The sequence below is a fragment of the Pezoporus wallicus genome, unplaced genomic scaffold (assembly GCF_028554395.1).
Source record: "Pezoporus wallicus isolate ANWC-B61680 ecotype Strahan unplaced genomic scaffold, APGP_CSIRO_Pwel_v1 contig_7901, whole genome shotgun sequence".
Taxonomy (NCBI): domain Eukaryota; kingdom Metazoa; phylum Chordata; class Aves; order Psittaciformes; family Psittacidae; genus Pezoporus; species Pezoporus wallicus.
This window is the reverse complement of record NW_026641041.1, coordinates 614,510-633,702: the sequence shown is the minus strand read 5'-3', so window position 1 is coordinate 633,702 and position 19,193 is coordinate 614,510. Positions and strand designations below refer to the sequence as shown.

The following is a 19,193-nucleotide window of genomic DNA, read 5'->3' as shown; positions in this document are numbered from 1 at the left end:
AAAGGCATTTGGGGCATCCCCATGCCTGTAGCCCTCAACTAAGGAGCCCCAGCTTTCTTCAAAGAGATAAAGTCAGCCACCCAGCAGCCTGGACAAGGGAACACGAACTGAGAAGAGAGACCATGGCCAGCAGCAGTGACAGATCTGTATATTTGTGACAACACATACACTTGTTTCCACTCCTCTCCACCCTGGCCCAGCCACTGCAGGCTAACCCCAAGCTCCCCATGGGGATGGGCCATGATTTCCAAACCACCCCACCCAGCACTTGCAGCATCATTACTTACATTGACTATAAAAGGCACAACAAGCATGACCAGTATGAGCTCCAGGTGAGGGTTTGGGATGTAACCCAAGAGGATTTGCTGAAGCTGCAGAGGAGAAACCATTTAGAAGCATTATTTGAACAGCTCTTTGCTGCAAACTGGTTGCCTTCTTACACCAGCAGTGTCTTACATAGGGCTCTGCCTTTGCTTTATCCCAGCTCTTAGAAAGATAACATGGGTTATGCCCTCAGCCCAGTTGCCAAACACATGATTTTGTACAGAGCAAGAAGTACTCCTAGTCTTTCAGCATAACTACCCATAACAACTACTAGTGGGAGTTGGCTCCTTGCTGCAAAATGAGGTTGCCAGCCACATGTGATAAGCATGGAGAGGAATCCAGCAGCATCTCTGGATCAAGCAGTGCGTGCTGCTGAACATGTTCACATTCAAGTCTGAGCACTGCAGGCTACTGGGTTTGAAGGACAAGCCCTGAACAGGAACGGATAAGTGCTGCCAGATTGCTGTAACTAAGTCCTCAGTCAAGCCACATCAGCTTGTGAGCACTATGTGTAAATGCACTTAAAACTGGAGTTACCCAGACTCCCAAAATTGCCTTTTACACCCATCACACCTACTTCCACCAAGTGTGCAGCTACAAGTGCCACAGGTTATTATTTTTAGCTTTTAAAAAAGAAACTTGTGACCAACACAATTACCATTGCACAAACTGCCATATAGAAGCAGCTGAGGAGGACAGCATACTACATGGACAGTTCTTTACAAATTACTCTCTAAGGGTCCCCCTGCTTTAGGCATGGGATCACGAAATACCAACACGAACTGACTTGAAGAGATCATATTGAAATCCCCTAGCAGAACCGCAGTAGTTCAGCTGCCAGCCCAGCCCATTTTATCCTTCCAAGGGTGGCAAATGAAATAAAAGCAGCATCTTATTCCTCTAGCTGTTGAGCAGCAAGAAAATGTGCCAAAAGCCAAAGTGTTAGGAAAGTCATGTTTCCCCAAACCTAAGTAAGAGCTAATGACTACAGAGGGATGTCAACAAGTCATAAGTGGTGAAGACTGATGATGGAGACCACTAATGAGGCAAAGCTGACAAGAAACAAGCTACAAGAGCTGAGGCTTACCTTTGTCCAACCAGGGATAAGCAGCACAAGGCTAATCACAGTCTTCTCAAAAACCATTATCAGCAAGTAGAGGACACACTGGCCAATCCAGGCAGCAGCTTGTGGAGGGTCACCTGTGAAAACAGCACGTCAAATCTGAGACAGAAGGCAGGAGGAGATGCCCTTGCAGAAGAGCTGCCTTGTGCTTGATGCCCGGGCTGATTAGAGACAGGGAAGTGTTTCCATACTGCAGGTTTTGCAGCAAGACAAGTACTCAACACCAAACTTGACACTAGTGGAGAGATTTCCCAGCTATAGTTGTAGGAGCACATGGCTGGGGTAGAGAGGTTTAGTGTCCCTGCTGGGTCATTATTTGGCTAAAGATCAAAACATACCAAGCTCTAAGCTCAAGTATTCCAACTCCTTTTAGGGCTGATTCTGAAATGAAGATAGGAATTAAGCAAACCTCTGGTTAATCTGAAGGACATGCAAATGACAGATTTTAGACATGGTTCAGAAAGCCCTATGTACCCAGAAGATGCTAACACTACCTGTATTTATCTGCCTCCTGCCCCACTCTCCATTACACCAACCTGCCTCTGAAATCCACCAAGAGAAACCCACCACTAATAACTTGCTTGCCTTGCATCTCCTCCTGCATCACCCATCTTTCCTAGATCAATGGCTTTGTTGGAGCCAAAGCCCTACAAGTGTCTTACAAGGCAGGCAGCTTCTGTAAAAGGGGAGAGATACAGCTCTGGCTCTGCCTAAAGACCTGAAATTCCCTGTGTTTATCCAGCAATGCCAGCACTTGCAGATGCTCCTGGGCTCTCAAGGGCTCAGTAATATCACAAGTGCTTAATAGAGAAGTCATTCCTAGGAACAATAAGGAGAGTGGATCAACTTTTGTGAGCCTTGGTTTGGGTAACCAACATGCTCTCATCCACTTGGAGGGAAAGATACAGCCTTGGAGATGCAGGTTTCCTCTCTCCATCAGCTGATGGACATTGCCAGTATCCTCCCCATGGTGCTGAGCTACTTTGAGCTAGATGGATACAGGGATTTGAAGGGAAGAAGCTCTGCTTGTGCAATGGGTAAGCATCCCATCTCCTCAAAGCACAGACCACTAAAATCCTTTATATAGGGAAAGCTTGAAAACCCAGAAAGCATCCCACTCAGACAGTTCCTTACAAGCATGTGTTGCCTTGGGGCATCAGTCATTTGGTTTGCCCTTCTCTGGCACCCCTCTGTCAAGGTATCAGAAACTTCATTTCTTCTCACCTCTGCAAACCAGGAAAAGACCACAGAGAGGGACCCTTCCAACTCTTCCCCCTACCGGCCTTGTAGAAATAGCTTACAAATTCTCAGAGTATTCTGACTGGAACAGCAGGCTCAATCCCTTCCAAATTAAAACTAATCCCAAAACAATCCCCAAAGACAAGATACTCCTGGACTGACCCTCCTCTATACAAGGAGACCAGTCGGTATCCTGCATCCTCCTCTCTAAAAAGACATCACTTGCAATCTGCTCCCTGCCAAGCCTTACCCACTCAGTTACCAGCAGTGGTCTGAAGGCTTTTTTTGGTTACCATTTCCAACACAAGAAGCATAACTTTTCCATCCTGAACAGAATTAATGTTCTTGCTGACGAAGTGAATGTGTGGTTGTGTGATACTCACTGTCTGGGCAAGAGACAGGGGCTCCATCACCTGGGGTTTTAGATCAATTCACTCAGAAAGGATCAACGCTAATTAAATACGAATGTTTCCAATGGGATACTCATCAAGTAATAAGTAAAAGCATACTTGTATTGCTAACAACAGTAATGGTGCTGTATCTATTACATGCGCTTGCTTCAGCCCTCTGTGAGTACCCTGCCAGCTGGTTATCATCTTCCCAGGCTCATCAGAATATCTCAGGTCTGCAAATCTGGACTACAGTATCTGGTTTAGGAAAGCTGCAGCATTTCCTCTTCAATATGAAGATAACCCCCAGCAACACTGACTGGGCTGGAATTTGGCAGGAATTCGGCCGTATTTGGGTTACGTCAGTGCAAGGGAACCCAACCCACCATGAGATGGCAGCGCTGTGGGATGGCAGGGGCTGGGAGCTCTGCCCCACTCTTCTCGGCACAGCACTGTTGAGATGTGGCAGGGGAAGACAACAGCAGAGGTTTGCATAAGCTGTGGCCATAGAGACCAGCAGGTCATACCAGGGCTTACTAAGAGCTGCTATCCAACCGAGCCCAGCTCTAGGGGAATCTGCTTCCCAGCAAGGGCATATGTATATTTTTCCTTATTCCACCATTTGTTAGCAACGTACCAAAACATCTGCCTCATTGCAAAGCTACAGCTAAGAAGCAGAGGCATCCGGCTAGTGCCTCTGTGCCAAGGATAACCCTGCATCCCAGCGTTTTAACTGCTCAAGCCACGATTGAGAGGGAAGCAAAGCAGGGAAGAACTGTGAGGACCAAGGGTACAGAAAGGCTGCTGAGCTTGAGGACAGCAAGCAGAGAGCTCCGGACCAGCAGGCACAGAGGGAGGGAAGGAGAAGGGAGGTAGGAAGGTTACGTGTGAGCACAAAGAGCAGAGCCCATAGAGGATTTCAGGAGCACACATCTGCTCCTTGGCAGGCAACAGCTCATTGGGTGGTCTGAGGAGGAGACAGGAGCAGTGTTACGGGCAGTTAAAGGCCACATCAGGGAGGTTTGATCCTCCTCAAGCATGGACAGCCTCCCCCGATAGACTCGGTACGGCGTGTCTTTGCCACAGGTTAGGCACAGTGCTGCTTTCTGCCCTGCATCCCAAGACTGACCATTGCTCCTACATCACCCAGAGACCCAAGTACAAACAAACCAGGAGAAAACAAACACATCCATCGTGTCCTTCCTGCATGTCAACTCTTCCCCTTTTGCTCTGTGTTGTCAGCTGTGCTCCATTGCCCATGGGGAGACAGGGCAAACAGCCACAGCACCCTTTGCAAGTTGGCTCTTCTACACTGCAGTCACGATGGCACTTGTGAATCACTGCCCTCTGTTACCTCCTTGTGCCCAGAAAGCAGCAGCAAGTTTGAGACCTCTCCCAAATACCTGCACCCCCTCACACTGTTTTGGGGGTAGGAGGTCACTACCATTCATAGAATGGTTTGGGTGGGAAAGCACCAAAAGATCATCTAGTTCCAGCCCCCTGCCATCATCACAAACAGTAGAATATAGTTGTTGGTTCTGCACACAGTGGGCTAGACAGCCCCAGCCGGGTTTTGGCTAACCAGGCTGATACAGACACTAGAAAAGACAACCTGCTTCTTAAACCACCCTAGGCTTGCCCATGTCTCCAGGGTTAACAGCTCCTAACCCCAGAACTTTTCCCTTCACTTTCATTTAAGAAGCCAGCCATCAAATAGCTTGAGTTTTCTTGAGCAACGTTTGGAAATGGGAAACCTTTTCTCCCTTTGTTAGAGAACAGGTTTTATTGTGCAACTGCAATACCCCATCTAAAGAACCCCAGTTCTGTGCCTCAGTGAGGCCAGCTTCACTGGCTAAGTCCACAAGGTACATACAAGTGGTACAGCAAACCTGAACTACCAGGCAGGACAGACCCACACCTTCTCCTACCCACCACATCCACCTTGTCAAAGGTGCCTCCATCACAACGGGGAGCTTCAAATACGATTTTTTTTCACTCTGGTCTTTTCTGCATCATCTAAAGAAGATGCTGTCAATTTCCTCCACAGATACAGGAGCATCAGCACTTCTTACATGCCCAGGGTAGACAGCAGAAAGCTATGGAAAGAGCTACAAACCTCTGGAGAGGCCAGATTTGGCTGTCTGCTCTAATCACCTTAACCAGCTCAAACCTGCTAGTTTTGCAACCCCTTCCTCCTCCTTTTCCATTCCGAGCTTTGTTTTCAGACTGTGAGATGAGATGTTCCTGTACAGGAATCCATCCTGGAGCACAGAATTAGATGGGACCCCACTTCCAGCCCTTGACAGGATGATCAGTGGGTGCCTTCACAGTTACTTTTGATTGCATCTTGGTCTCCCACGGACAGGAGGCTGATCTGTATCAATACAACTCAAGACAAAGATGAAAATGAAACAGCAGCGTGTCCCATGGGACTGCAAGTGTGTATACATATATATATATATAATAGATATAAATCAGTGGCTCGTTTCCTCTTCACCAAGTATCTCAGGTGGCTGCTCCTTACCTTGGCAGGTTAGAAGGACCACTGATCCACAGCAGAGTGGCTGCCATCCAAGTCTAACTCACCACTAATCCATCTAACTCTGACTAATGCCAGTAACATACAAATCACCACCTACTGGCATCTCACTGTGGAAGAGGGAGCCTTTGGTGCGGTCCCTGGACAAGCCCATGAGACAGACTGGCCACATCTCCTTCCACAGTTAGGAAGCAAGACTGGAGAGCTGGCATCAGCTAGCCACACACCTAAATTTAGGTGCTGACTTCCTACAGCAAGATGGGCAGAAGCACCCTCAGATGCAACTTAATGTCTTTAATGGATACAGCACTATCCAGAGGTGCTCTGGTCTGTGGATGGGAGAGGATTCACCTTGCATGAAGTGCTTTCATTACTTAAGTCTAGGTGAGCACCAACAAGACTGTCAGTGCCACATAACATTGCCAGCCAGCAAAACCCGATCTGCTACCTAGAGGCTAAAACACACCAAACAAACCCCCAAACAGCTCTCCTTTTCTGGGTCCAGAGCTTCCCTTTCCTCATAGGAGAGTGGGGAACTGGTCCAGAGGATCTTTGCAGCCTCCACATCACACCTCTTAGGAGGTCACATGCATCATGCTCCCTTTGAACGCTTCCAGTTTCTTGTCCCCAGCCCAACAGGAAGGTAACTCAGGACATGTCAACTCTATGACCTGACTTCACCACCAACCTCTCCTTTTAGCTTAATAAACCTACTTATAGCCACCCTGATAGAAACATCCTCCTTCACCCCAAAGGATGCACACACTGCATTTCAGACTTTGCTCTTCAAGAAGCACTGCTGGTGCCCCCCACCATCACAAAAACTTCCTTGACGCAGACTTAGGACCATCAGAACCTCATCCGAATGCATGTCTGGGATATTCCTCTTGTGTGTGGGAGCCCAGCTGCTCACACAGCAAAAGCAGCTCTGCTTGAGGCACTGGAGTTGTTACCACACAACAGGATTGGTTTTAATCTACCCTGTCTAATGTACCAAGCTGTCAGCATAGCTCACAGGCTGCTGCCAAACAGCTTTATTTACAGTCATTTGGGGACTGTGCAGGTAGGAAAAAAGCTCAACCACAGCCAAAGAGGAGGGGTTGGGGTGGGTGTGAGAAAAACAAGTATTTGAGAGCACTGAAAGTTGTGCTGGGTGGCGTGGTGGGGACAGAAAGAGTCAATGAACACCTCTTAAGGTACACCAAAATACTACCTCCAAACCCAAGGGATGTAATTATCAGCACAAAGCACAGAGGAGGGTAAGAAAAAGCATCTGAACTGCACAGAAGTGCTCACTTGGAGGCCAAGAACAGGTTTTCAGAGGTTGGGATCTGATGCACCAGAGCAGTCAGGTGGGTCCAGCAGACACCCCAGACCCTCTCTGGCATGTTCTACATCTGAACTGAAGTGATTGCACAGCTGGAATCAGTCCCCAGCTTGCTGTGTCCCTGCTCTGGTCCCTTTGGTCCTTGGAGACGCTGCTGTTGTAATGGGATAAACACTGCTGCTGTCATCTCCATCCAGCAGGTTCAAAGGTTTGCACCCCTGCTTGGAGCAAGGGACCCGACCGCACACTTGACCATGTGAGGATGGATCCTCAGTCCTCTTTCCCCCCTGGTCCTGGGGCAGAAAGGCCAAGCACGCTAAGGACAGGACACCCCTCAGCTTAGGGCTATTTTCAGCAGCATTTCCTCAAGCCCCAGCAGCCAGCTCCCTTGGCTGCTCCAGGATGTGGGAATAGCTGTTGTACAACATTTCCATAACATCACAACAGGGCCAAAAGCAGCCTACACGGATCCTCAGTTCAACTCAGCAGCTGGCACAGAGCAGTCTCCTATAACTAAGCTTGACCAGAAGAGTTCAACAGGGCACTAAACAGACTTTAAAGGCCTCCAAGCAACACGTCTTTCCTTTTCCAGACGGTGGATGAGCACAGAGCATCAAGCTTAGCCTAATCAGTGACCGCAACCAGAGTCATAGACAAGCCAACATCCAGGGAGATGTTTTCAAGCAAGAACACCCTCTTTTTCTCCCCCTTGTTTCTTAATGCTCCCCTAGAGCATTTTACTTGCACACTGCAGAAACCATCTCTTAATGCAAATTCATAGCATCTGCTTACTTTAGAACTACTGGAGTATTTCTTTTAAGTAATGCTTTAGCGTTATTAGACACAACTAAAATGCCAGGACACTGCGGCCATCCATAGATTCCCCCCCTGGGAGTCTGGTTGCTGCTTTGGGATAGGGGAAGAAGAAGAAGGCAGGGCACAAAGCTGACCCAGGCTTCATCTGCATGCTCTGACTCCAGCCAGCATCTCCCCTGCTCAGTCTGTATAAGCCCAGCAGTACCTCCAACACGCTGAGTATTCACCTCCCAGGTCCTTTGCAGCTTGAATTCTCTTCCATGCAGAAGTCCCCTAAAGGGAGGGCACGTAGACATGGTCTGCTGCTACCCTGCTACAGCAACGGTGCACAGAGCATTTGTGGAGTTTGTTAGCTTTAAGTATGTGGAAGGCAACCAGCATTCTCTACTTGAGCCCAGCTGAAGAATAAAGCTCTCCAATCTTTGATCTTTCGAGCCAAGCATCTTCAGAAGAGGCAGCCACTTAAAATGCTGTTTCCTGTGCTTAGAGGCAGTCCAAAGAGCAATCAAAAGCTGTCGGGCAAAGATGGAGGAACAGAAGCCTATAGGAGCCTTTGACTCTCCACTAGCTAAAAGCCAGGCCATTCCTGGCTGCAGCAGCCTTTGGCTGAGAGAGGCCGATCTCAGAATGGCTGTCTCCTGGGTTTTGGACACATGGAAGTAATTGATCTTTCTAAACAGTTCTGGATGGTTGGACACTTAAAACAGCAGCACAGATTTAGGTGCTTTCCCTTCCCTTTTCTTTGCTTCTCCGTTAATGAAGCTATTGCGGTGGCACAAGGAAGAACCACCTGAGGTGGTGGAGATGGGGTTACCAGCAGCAGAGCAGAAGGAACCACTGGAGCCCAAACCAAAGGATAACTGCCGTGGTTTGGGATGCAACCAAGAGCTGGAGGGCCAGAAAGGAAGCAGCTGCAACAGATTACCCCTTCCCGCCCAGTACACACCCTAGATGGGTACTGGTTATACTGGCCAAAGACACAACTAGTCTTTTCTGATAGCTGGAGCAATGGCACTCAGCACGGATTTGGTGCTTCCCTTCTACCTTTCCTCCTCTGCAGGACTGCAAGAGATGTTTCTGGGCCTTAGGAGGATTGGGGGAAGCAACACCAAGTCTGGTACAGCAATTAGACCAGAGAATGAATCTTATTGCTGGAGCCTGTATCAAACTGCAAGGAGTTTACTGGCATCTTCCAAACTGTTTTGGAAGCTCCTTAACACCCAAGCTGAGGACAGCAGTGCTTTCCTTCCCTAGGCCTACAGCAGGATAGCACCACACATGCCCCTTGACTCCTACCTAACTTTTCCATTGTGGTCCCTCTGGCCAGAGACCTGTGCCAAGAGCAGTGCTTGCTGGATGGGATATTGAATCCCCAATTCAAGAGCTAAATTCAAGCAACAGCAGTAAGTTCTATTACTATTAATGAAAGCAAGAATTCCTCAGAGGAGTGAACTGTTTCTGCAGTCTAAGCCAGCCCTTGCAAGGTGCCAGGGACAGCTCAACAGAAGTTCATTACTGCTAGGCAAGGTTAAAGCAAGCTGTCAATACACTTGAATGCTTGCTTCTGCTCAACTGCAGACGTGGCACATGAAGCTGTGCCCTGGGATGGCTGTGGCTGGGCTTCGAGTCCTTGCTGCTTAAAAAGGAAAAAGTGCCATCCATGAACCAAGAATAACTGCATTCTTCTGCTGTCTCACATGTGTTATGTTAGCATTCTGAGAAACAAGCCACTAAGGAGAAATAGGTAGTCCCCACCAGACAGATGCTGTCAGGATGCTGAACCTGCTTTGGAGATCACCGCTGCCCTTAAGCCTTCTTCCTTCCTCTCACATCCCATCATTTCAACCCACCTGTTGTCATCTACCCAGTAGCTGCTTCTACTGTTTCACAAACCCAGCCACCCCCTCCATTCTTTGTCATGACCCATTTACACATGCTAAATGCAACCCTGAATAAGTGTTCACAAGCTAATAGGGTCTATATGCTAATCCTCATTTGGGCCAGGTTCCACCAGCTCAGTTATCAGACCAGCTACTAAAAATAGAAAGAAACAAGACTACCTTTGGAACAGACTTAATGATTAACACCTTAAAGGTAGGACTGTGACTGGTACGAATAGGGTGTATTTTCTAGAGTAAGGCTGAAGTTGTCATTATATTAGATATAATGAAATATATGGAAAAATATAAAACAAATAACAAAAATATTGGATTGGAACTAGATGATTTCACGGTCCTCTCCAACCATTCCATGATCAAACAGACAAAGGGCTCATTTCCCCTTCCCTGCAGCCTCAGAGCAGCACTGCTCCCCTTGAAGCTGGTTCTGCTCTTTCTAAAGAGCAGTGCTACCCTCTAGTGGGGCTGGCTGAGAAAGGCTTAGCTGGAACTTTGCCTCAAGGCAGGAATTGAAGGACAGAAGCAAGACCCTGGCATGCATATATTATTATCAATATTATTAATAATAGTAATAATAATAACTACTAGTAGTTGTTGTTATCTGGCAACCCTCACTCCCCCAACCCCACAAGTCATAGAATCATAGAATAATTAGGGTTGGAAAGGACCTTAAGATCATCCAGTTCCAACCCCCCTGCTGTGGGCAGGGACACCTCACACTAAACCATATCACCCAAGGCCTCGTCCAACCTGGCCTTGAACACTGCCAGGGATAGAGCATTCACAACCTCCCTGGACAAGTCATTTGAGAACTCGGGTCTGGGGCCAGGTTGGGTCCTACTGTTGATACCTACAACAGCTCAAGGCAAATGCAAGAGCTCCTCCCTGCTTTGAGCTAAGAGGCTAGGAAAAAAACCCTGAAGGAACCCCACAAGAGTCACCAACACCACCCCCAAATACCTTAATTTATCATATGCATGCCCTGGGCTTTACTATCCACTGAAGGATTTAATCACCAGCCTGCTATGCTCAGGTATGCTTGGCAAGGCAGCAGCAGAGGTACCTGTGCCCTAGTGATGTGCCAGCATTTAACAATACACTGATCACTGCTACACTCCATGACTCCCTGGAGAAGAGATAACACGCATTTTATCCCCAGACTGTAATTCCTCCCATTTTCTTCTCCCCATTCATAGCTGGGAGCAGTTATGGTTATGACACCTACCATATTCTCCAAAGACCAGGGACGTGTACTTCTTATGCTGCACGATCCAGGAGACAACTTTCACACCAAACCAGATCAGCAGCATCCCCAGCGTGGCATCAAGGATGAAATTAATAAGGTAGCTAAGGAAAAGAAGGCAGGAGAGGAAAATTCAGGTTTCAGTTGTGTTCCGATTCAAAAATGTTCTTTTTCCAGTATGGGGATCCATAAAAAACACACCAAGATTTAAAAGAAATTCCCATTTCATAGTCCAAGCTCACTTCCTCGCTCTTTTACTGGATTTTCCTACAGCCTTACCAGCAATTTCTTAGCTCAAAGCCTATTTAGCAAAAAGGGGAGCAGGCTCCATCAGGTCTCTGGCATCACTCATTTATGCATACAGCATTAAATGCTTCCTGGGCTAGCCTTGCTTAAGAGTTACCCCCAGAAAGCAGGCTTTCCATTTGCAGCATCATTTGTCCTTACTAGGATGAAATCCCAAGTTACAGGGAAACAGAACCAAACATTCCTGGAATTCCATACAAGGAAATGGAAACTTCTTGGACACCACAGCTGCTCTGCCAGCTGTGCAGCAGGAGGGGAATAAAGTCCATTTTAGTGAGCAGCTGCAAGAGGCTCCTATGAGCAGACACAGATGGAGAGGCAGAAGCTCTTGGGAGAGGTGATGGGTCCTGGGCTCAGCTTCCTGGCACCCTGGGGTCCCCCAAAGCCTCCAGTTCAGATTCCCACTGCAGATCCAGGAGCTGAACCCACCCCTGTCAGGAGATACGGGCTCAATGGACTTGCTCTGCAGCTTTGGAGGTTTAAGCCTCACTGGACAGAGCACCACCAGCAGGAGACCTTATGCAGATTGCAGGGCCCAAGCTCTAATCCAAGACTTGGTATTTTAATGAACTCCACAGGAAAAAAAGTATCAAACTCATGTTTTCTGGCCAGTTTTCCATTACTGGAATCTCTGCTGTCAGACGAGGCCAGATTTCTACAGCATGAAGACAATACCAAGCACAGAGCTACAGGAACAAACATTTCCTTATCTAGAACTTGACCCTACCTTTCAACATAGACACCAAAAATAACTATCTGCTTTTGAAATCACAACATTAACGTTTCCTACATCCAAAGTCTCTGAACAGCTTATTACAAGCTGCTGAAATCAGAGTCTTCTGATACAAACACAAGGCTCTGATGGTTTACACTGGGCAGGACACGTGGTGTAGGAGCCTCAAAGCCCAGAGCCAGGGCTGCAGGGTTTTCAGCTGCCTCTTCATGATGCTAAATCAGGCAGCACAGGGAAACCCAAAACACACACTGAAACCCAAAGGCACTTTTCACAAGTATGAACAGGTTTATTTTAACAGTGTATGTTTAAAACAACAACAACGAATCATTTCGGAGGCTATATTTAGCCCCAAACTTGTCTCTGTTTTAAGAAACATAGATGTGCTGCACTTTAATACATAAAAGGGAGGTGGGCCAGGAGGTTTTCAGCAGCACTCTGAAGCCTTAAGGAATTTATCAAAACAGGATAAAGTTAATTCTTAAACTAAATCTGCAGCTGTGAAGTGCTGGTCTGACATAAAGGTGGCACTTCTATATTAAGTCCAAAAGCTGGCTTAGAAAGCCCCCACCCCAGGACTACAAGAGGTAGGTGCAACTGAATATCTGAAAACCACATCCATACATTGGACCTTCACCCACATGGTTAGGAAAACATTCTCAATACAGCCCTGAGACCAGCCAAATTACAAAGTCTGGGGTGCCAACAGATGGGACATTTGACATAGAATCATAGAACCAACCAGGCTGGAAAAGCCCTTTAAGCTCATCCAGTCCAGCCATTCCCAGCACTGCCAAGGCCACCACTGACCCACAGCACTGAGGCCTCGTCTCCATGGGGTGTGAACCCTTGCAGGGATGGTGACTGCAGCCCTGCCCTGGGCAGCCTGTTCCAATGCCTGAGCACCCTCTGGGGAAGGAATTGTTCCTCAGCTCCATCTAAACCTGCCCTGGTGCAGCTTGAGGCCGTTTCCTCTTGTCCCATCCCTTGTTCCTTGGGAGCAGAGCCCAGCCCCTCCTGGCTCCATCCTCCTCTCAGGCACTTGGAGGGAGCCATCAGGTCCCCCCTGAGCCTTCTCTTCTCCACACTGAACCCCCCAGGTCTCTCAGCCCTTCCCCATCACACTTGTGCTCCAGGCCCTGCACCAGCTCCACTGCCCTTCTCTGGCCCCGCTCCAGCACCTCAATGTCTCTCTTGTAGTGAGGGGCCCAGAGCTGAACACAGGATTCGAGGTGCGGCCTCATCAATGCCCAACACAGGGGGATGATCCCTGCCCTGGCCCTGCTGCCGCACTGGTGCTGATACAGGCCAGGATGCTGGGGGCTTCTTGGATACCTGGGTACAAGCTGGCTGTGTTCAGTGGCAATTCCTCAAGACCACACTTCATTATTTACTGCAGGTTTTTTTGCCAGTACATTTCCAGACACTTCTGATCATCACAAAAGCATGACCGCATCACTTCATCAGACTGCAAAGACCATTAGACAATCCATACCCTGAAAACAAGCTCAAGACCGTTTATCCCCACTTAGTCCTTCAAATAGATCAGTTTCCACCGTGCATGGCAGTTCCCAACAGGCTCGCTTCTTCCTTTTCCAGATACAGGGTGTGAATGCAAGCACCTCATATACTTACAGAGAGCAAGGGTCCTCTTCAGTGAGATCCGACAGAAAAACATTGGCAAAGTGGATGAAGAGGGAGCCTATTGCTTGCTTGGATGTATCATAAAACCTGGAAGAAAAGACAAAAGGATCAGTGCCCTGGAGCACCAGCAGCAGAGCAATGGCCCTGTGTGGATCTGCTTCCCTCCAAGACGCACTGATGTCCAAGAAGCTCTACGTGGTGGTAAGGGGCAGTTTGGACAACTTCAAATACGTAAGGAAAAAGAATATAAATAAATATACCAGCAACTTACATCTGTTTGTACCCATCCACAGGGAATTAGGTTGAATTCCCAAGTTATTATAGAGGAAGAATCAAACTGAGGAGACTGACAGGCTTTTCTTCACTAATGCTGACTGGTAGCTCTATGCTGCCAAGCTGCCCTGACTGTACTTCAAGCCCACCCCATATGCCCACCTCTCTAAACCCCATAAACCCCACAATAGACAGAGATCCTTTGTAGAGGTAGCAATACCCAGCTATGCCTGAGCTGGGTCAGGGGACACCAAAATGGTTATTGAATTGAAGAACAAGACTTGACCCTGTCTGGGAGACAGCTCCTGTGCCAGCAGGTTGGAGGGGACCAAACCCCCTCTGCTCCATCAGCTACAGTAAACCCAAGCTTTTCTAGAGGAGCTAGGCAGAGAATTTTGCTTCTAGGGAGCACCAGCTACTGTTTTGAAGTGTCCTTGGAAGGAGAGCATTTCCTTTAATGACTAAATGGGGCTGTTCAGCCTGGAGGAGCTGCGTGGAGACCTCAGAGCAGCTTCCAGTTTCTGAAGGGGCACACAAGGATGCTGGAGAGAGACTCTTCATTAGGGACTGCAGTGACAGGACAAAGGGTGATGGATTCAAACTGAAACAGGGGAAGCTCAAGTTAGACAGAAGGCAGAAGCTCTTCCCTATGAGGGTGCTGAGGCGCTGGCACAGGGTGCCCAGGGAAGCTGTGGCTGCCCCATCCCTGGCAGTGTTCAAGGCCAGGTTGGACGCAGGGGCTTGGAGCAAGCTGCTCTAGTGGAAGGTGTCCCTGGCCATGGCAGGTGGCTGGAACTGGATGAGCTTTAAGGTACCTTCCAACCCAAACCACTTTGGGATTCTATGATATTCAGAGGGCCTAGAAGGTTGTCAGTACAAGAGAAAGTAGTATTACATATACATGGTCTAATCAACCCCCAAATTAAAGTCTCACCATATCCTCCAGGGACGCCTCTCTGCCTTTGGTTCCTTAAATCGTTTTACTGCAAAGAGAATGAGAGAGGTTACATCAACCAGCAGAGCTGAACCGATGCACAAGTGCAGGCTGTGCCAACCTTCAAGGCAAAAGCAGTCAAAGAACTCTGGAGCACCCTCAGTATTTCCCAGTCTAAAGCTGAGCAAATCCGAGCGACTTGGTTCCCAACTGACCAGAGAGAAATCGTGCACCCACAGGTCAGAAGGAGGCACAGTAGAGGTGTTTGGGAGGTAGGCGTTTGATTCTGGCATCCTTCAGCAGCAGCATGCTCATGCCATGGGAAGCGACCCAAGGGAAGCTAGGGAGGGATCATCACCATCTACCAGCCCTAGTAATTCTTCCAGGCAAACAAATGATGGTACCGACACTGAAATGGTTACAGCCCATGAGTTCACTAAGCTTTTGGGTCACAGCAGGGAAATAAAGCCATCTCCTCTTGCAGATAACAGGACCAGAGGACCTTGAAGGACGCAGCACCCTGCGCTCATCTCCAGCATGAAGGTACTAATGCCAATCCCAAACCCCCTGTGAGCTGACATGGCTCCATGCCAGCTAGGCTTAAAACCTTATCTCATTACACAGTATTTTGCATGCCCACTGGCTACCACTGTGGAGCAGTGGTCTTAGACACATGGCTTCAGTACCACCAAAAACATGCCCTAAGAAAGATAATGGATGCAACTCTTCCTTCCTTGAAAAGTCAAGGTTGGACATGGCTTTGAGAAACGTGGTCTAGTTGAAGATGTCCCTGCTCATTGCAGGAGGACTGGACTAGATAAGCTTTGCAGGTCCATTCCAACACAAATCATTCTGGGATTCGACCTCCCAAGCTCTCCATGAACTGAGCACTGCAGAAGCATCTCAGAAGGTCCTAGTTAATTTGACACAGAGCTCTGATGCTCTCCTTGGGCCCAACCAGTTTTTACATGCACAAACAGGAGCTGCTAATAGGAAAATACTAAGTTCCATATCTCATGCAGAAGTCATTTTTGACTGGTTTGCTATCACTCCAGCTAGAAGTGATACCCCAGAAGTAAAGGGCATTCAGTGGCACTGTCTTGCATTGTGGTAAGGTTGCCAACAGCTACATCTAGAGCTACAGACATCATTATTACGCTGCCTCCAAACCTCAGGTGGACACAGGATGCAGCTCCCCATCCTTGCCTCTGCTGCTGGAATCACTCTCCTTGTCACCGACAGCAGGTTAAAGCTGTCACAATCAGTCCCCATACACATTGCCAGCTTGAACGGGATCCAGAGTTAAAAATAAGGAGCTGTGATGGTTTGGGAGGGAAATGGTCAAAAATAACGATTCAGTGCATTCTCTTAACATCCTGACGGGGATGAGGGCAGAGCTGCTGCTTGGTGGTGCCATCTAGTGAAACCAGGAGCCTGAAAGCAGCGGAACACTTGAGTATGAATCAATATGCAATGTACGACCCCGTTAGAGAAACCACCCCAGGAGTACCTATTGTGAGCAATCACCAAATCCTGCTACACAGCCCAGCTCTGCCCAAAACCAGGCAAACCACTACAGTGAGTACTGAAGAGGACACAGACTACAGGAGCCCAAACACATGATTAGGTTTTATCATAACTAAGGGTTCACAATTTGAAGCCCTGTAGCTCCTTTTAAAAGCAACCAGAAGCCAGAACACACACCCACCATCCCACTTCATCACAGCTATTCTTTCTTCATCTCCACCCAGCTTCATGTAATCTGCCACTGCTTTCAGATGTGCAGCCAAAGGGACTCCTTTCACTGCCGACAGTTCTTGGCACATGAGGATACTTCCCAGGGCAACTTGTGGATATGAAGACGGGGACACAGATAAAAGCAGGGACATCAGAGCTGCATGTTCTTTCTGCTCTCCAGCAGGGTAAGGAGATGCACTTCTATAGACACGAGTTTCCTTACTGCCCATGGGAGGAACAGGGCACGCGCAACACCTCCGGCCCAGTTTAGATCACTAACACTGCTGCTAAGGCCAGCACAATTTTAAACACAACTTTATATCCAGCCCTCTTGCAGATTCACATTCTTCTTACTCATTAGCCTTTCAGTTAATTAAACTGCAGAGAAGCAAATCGCTTCCAACTAAAAAAAAAATATGCCCTTTTAGAACCAGGAACTGATCTAATTCAGGCACGCCACAGTAGCTAGTCCCATGGGCAACCCATAAAATACCCGCAGGGAATCGGAATGACTCAGGTTATAACCTGAAATAAGGCTTTTCCTCCTCTGCTCAGTGGGGAGATAGATACACAGCTTTGACGGCCCAACTCATACATAGACCAGAAGGCAAACCCACCTCGAGAAGTAGAGCCAGCAGCAGGCTCAGTAAAGGCTGGGATAAGGCACCAACACATTGGATGGATACATCCCAAACAAAGGGCTCTTTGCTGTTCTCTGTCTAGACAGCAATTAACTGACCTGCTCAGCCCAGGTGCACTTGGGCACATCTGCCCCACGGGACAGCCTGGGCTCATTCCACTGGGAAAGGTCTTCCTGGTCCAGCCTGGAAGGATGCAGGAACTTCCCTGCCTGAGCCTCAACATTCCAGAAGTACAACTTTGTGCTACTCTTACTGGCAGGGTGAGAGCACAATATATGAAAAGACAATCCCCAGAGCCCAGGATTTCAATCAAGCACATGGAGGGGTTTCAGTGACACTATCAAACCCATAGAAAACCAGCACTCCAACGATCTGATTCATTACTGACATTACTGAGTAATGAAGGAGAGGTCATGTCAAGTTACACCAGGCACTGATGCAGCAGTGTGTGTCCTATCCCTGTCCAGAAAAACCGCATTGTTTCCCTTATCCAGCTAAATCCCAGCACAAGATCATAGAATGGTTTGGGTTGGAAAGGACCTTAAGATCATTCAGTTCTACCCCCCTGCCATGGGTAGGGACACCCCTCACACCAGACCATGCTGCCCAAGTACAACCTGGCCTTGAACACTGCCAGGGATGGAGCATTCACCACTTCTCTGGGCATCCTGTGCCAGCACCTCACCACCCTCACAGTAAAGAACTTCTTCCTTATATCTAACCTGAACTTCCCCTGTTTCAGTTCCAACCCATCACCCCTTGTCCTATCACTACAATCCCTGATGAAGCAGTAATTTCCATCAACACAAACAAGGTCTATCATCCCTGATGCCCTTCAAAAGGCCACTGGCATTTCACTCGCCCATAAACAAGAGACCCATGGACCAACCTAGCTGTTTGAGGAACCAGAAGTACCTAAACTGAACCCGTCTTGCTCAGCTCATGCGGCCAAGAACATGATGCTGCAGTTGGAGGAGTCTGCAGGCCACCAAGCTGACCACTAACCTGACCATGAGAGCACCAGGGCTGATTCTCAGTATTTTCTTAATGAGAAGTGACATGTTACATATCCACAGCCACTCAGGCTAGAAATACAGTAATTCAGTGCGATAAGATGACAAGTAAGAGGCAAGAAGTTAATGGTGTCTTGCCTTGTTGAACACAGCTTGTCATGCCTCATTAGATTTAAGAGTTATCCGAGACTGTGTAATTATCAGAGACAGTAAAACTGTTGTATTAAAGATAAAAGCTAGTATTACAGAGAAATAATTAACTGCTTAATAGGGCATTTACTGTGCAGGGCTGCAGCGGGCTGTCTCCAAATTGAACCAGAAGCCAGTCAAGATCAACAGAGCTTGAAGAGGCAGCAGAGTCCTTTGGTAGCCGTCACCCAGAGGGTAGGGGGTGATGCTAAATCCATATCAAAACAGCACCAGGTCTTTAAACACTCAAGGAGCTGACGAAGTCCACTTGGAAGCAGCACTGCTGCTTCTGTGCTCTGGGAGCAACGTGGGCTCTGGAGCAACAGGCTAAGCAGCAACTGCACTGTCCCTGCTCCCTTCCAAGCCATGGCACGCACAGCTCAGCTGGCTGAGGCTGGAGAAAGGCTGAAGTCTGCTTTGCTCTTCTCAAAACGTGTCTCTACTCACTGGGGTCAACTCGGTTTTCCACCAGCTGTAGATGTGGGTTTGCTGCTATGGCTCAGACAGACCAGTCCACCCCAAGCTGTGCATCTTATGCATGCATCAAGCAAACAAATATGGGATATTGACGTTCTAGCACCTACACCCAACTACAAATTGAGTTTAGTGCACAAAGGGTTGCATAAGATGGGACAGAACTGACGTCCCATTAGATTAAATAAGAGACTAGCATGCCCTGGGTCTATACCAGAAGTTATCAGGAATTTGTCCTCCTAACAGTGCTACAGCCACAGTATCAATTATTTTGGATGGAGAGGCATGCAGTGCCATGGGTTGGTTAGTGGTAGACTTGGCAGTCCTGGGGTAAAGGCTGGACTTGATGAT

General features: G+C 48.0%; 1 protein-coding gene across 1 annotated transcript in view; it reads right to left on the bottom strand.

The window, feature by feature from the left end:
• LOC130605997 (store-operated calcium entry regulator STIMATE-like) overlaps positions 1-19,193 on the bottom strand; it is a 35,547-nt gene that overhangs the window by 7,740 nt on the left and 8,614 nt on the right. Inside the window, exons 2-6 of the mRNA XM_057421905.1 lie at positions 14,789-14,837; positions 13,573-13,668; positions 10,881-11,002; positions 1,412-1,524; positions 288-371 (exon numbers count right to left, since the gene is read on the bottom strand). Of these exons, the coding sequence (XP_057277888.1) occupies positions 288-371; positions 1,412-1,524; positions 10,881-11,002; positions 13,573-13,668; positions 14,789-14,837 (464 nt within the window). The remainder of the gene's footprint in view (positions 1-287; positions 372-1,411; positions 1,525-10,880; positions 11,003-13,572; positions 13,669-14,788; positions 14,838-19,193) is intronic.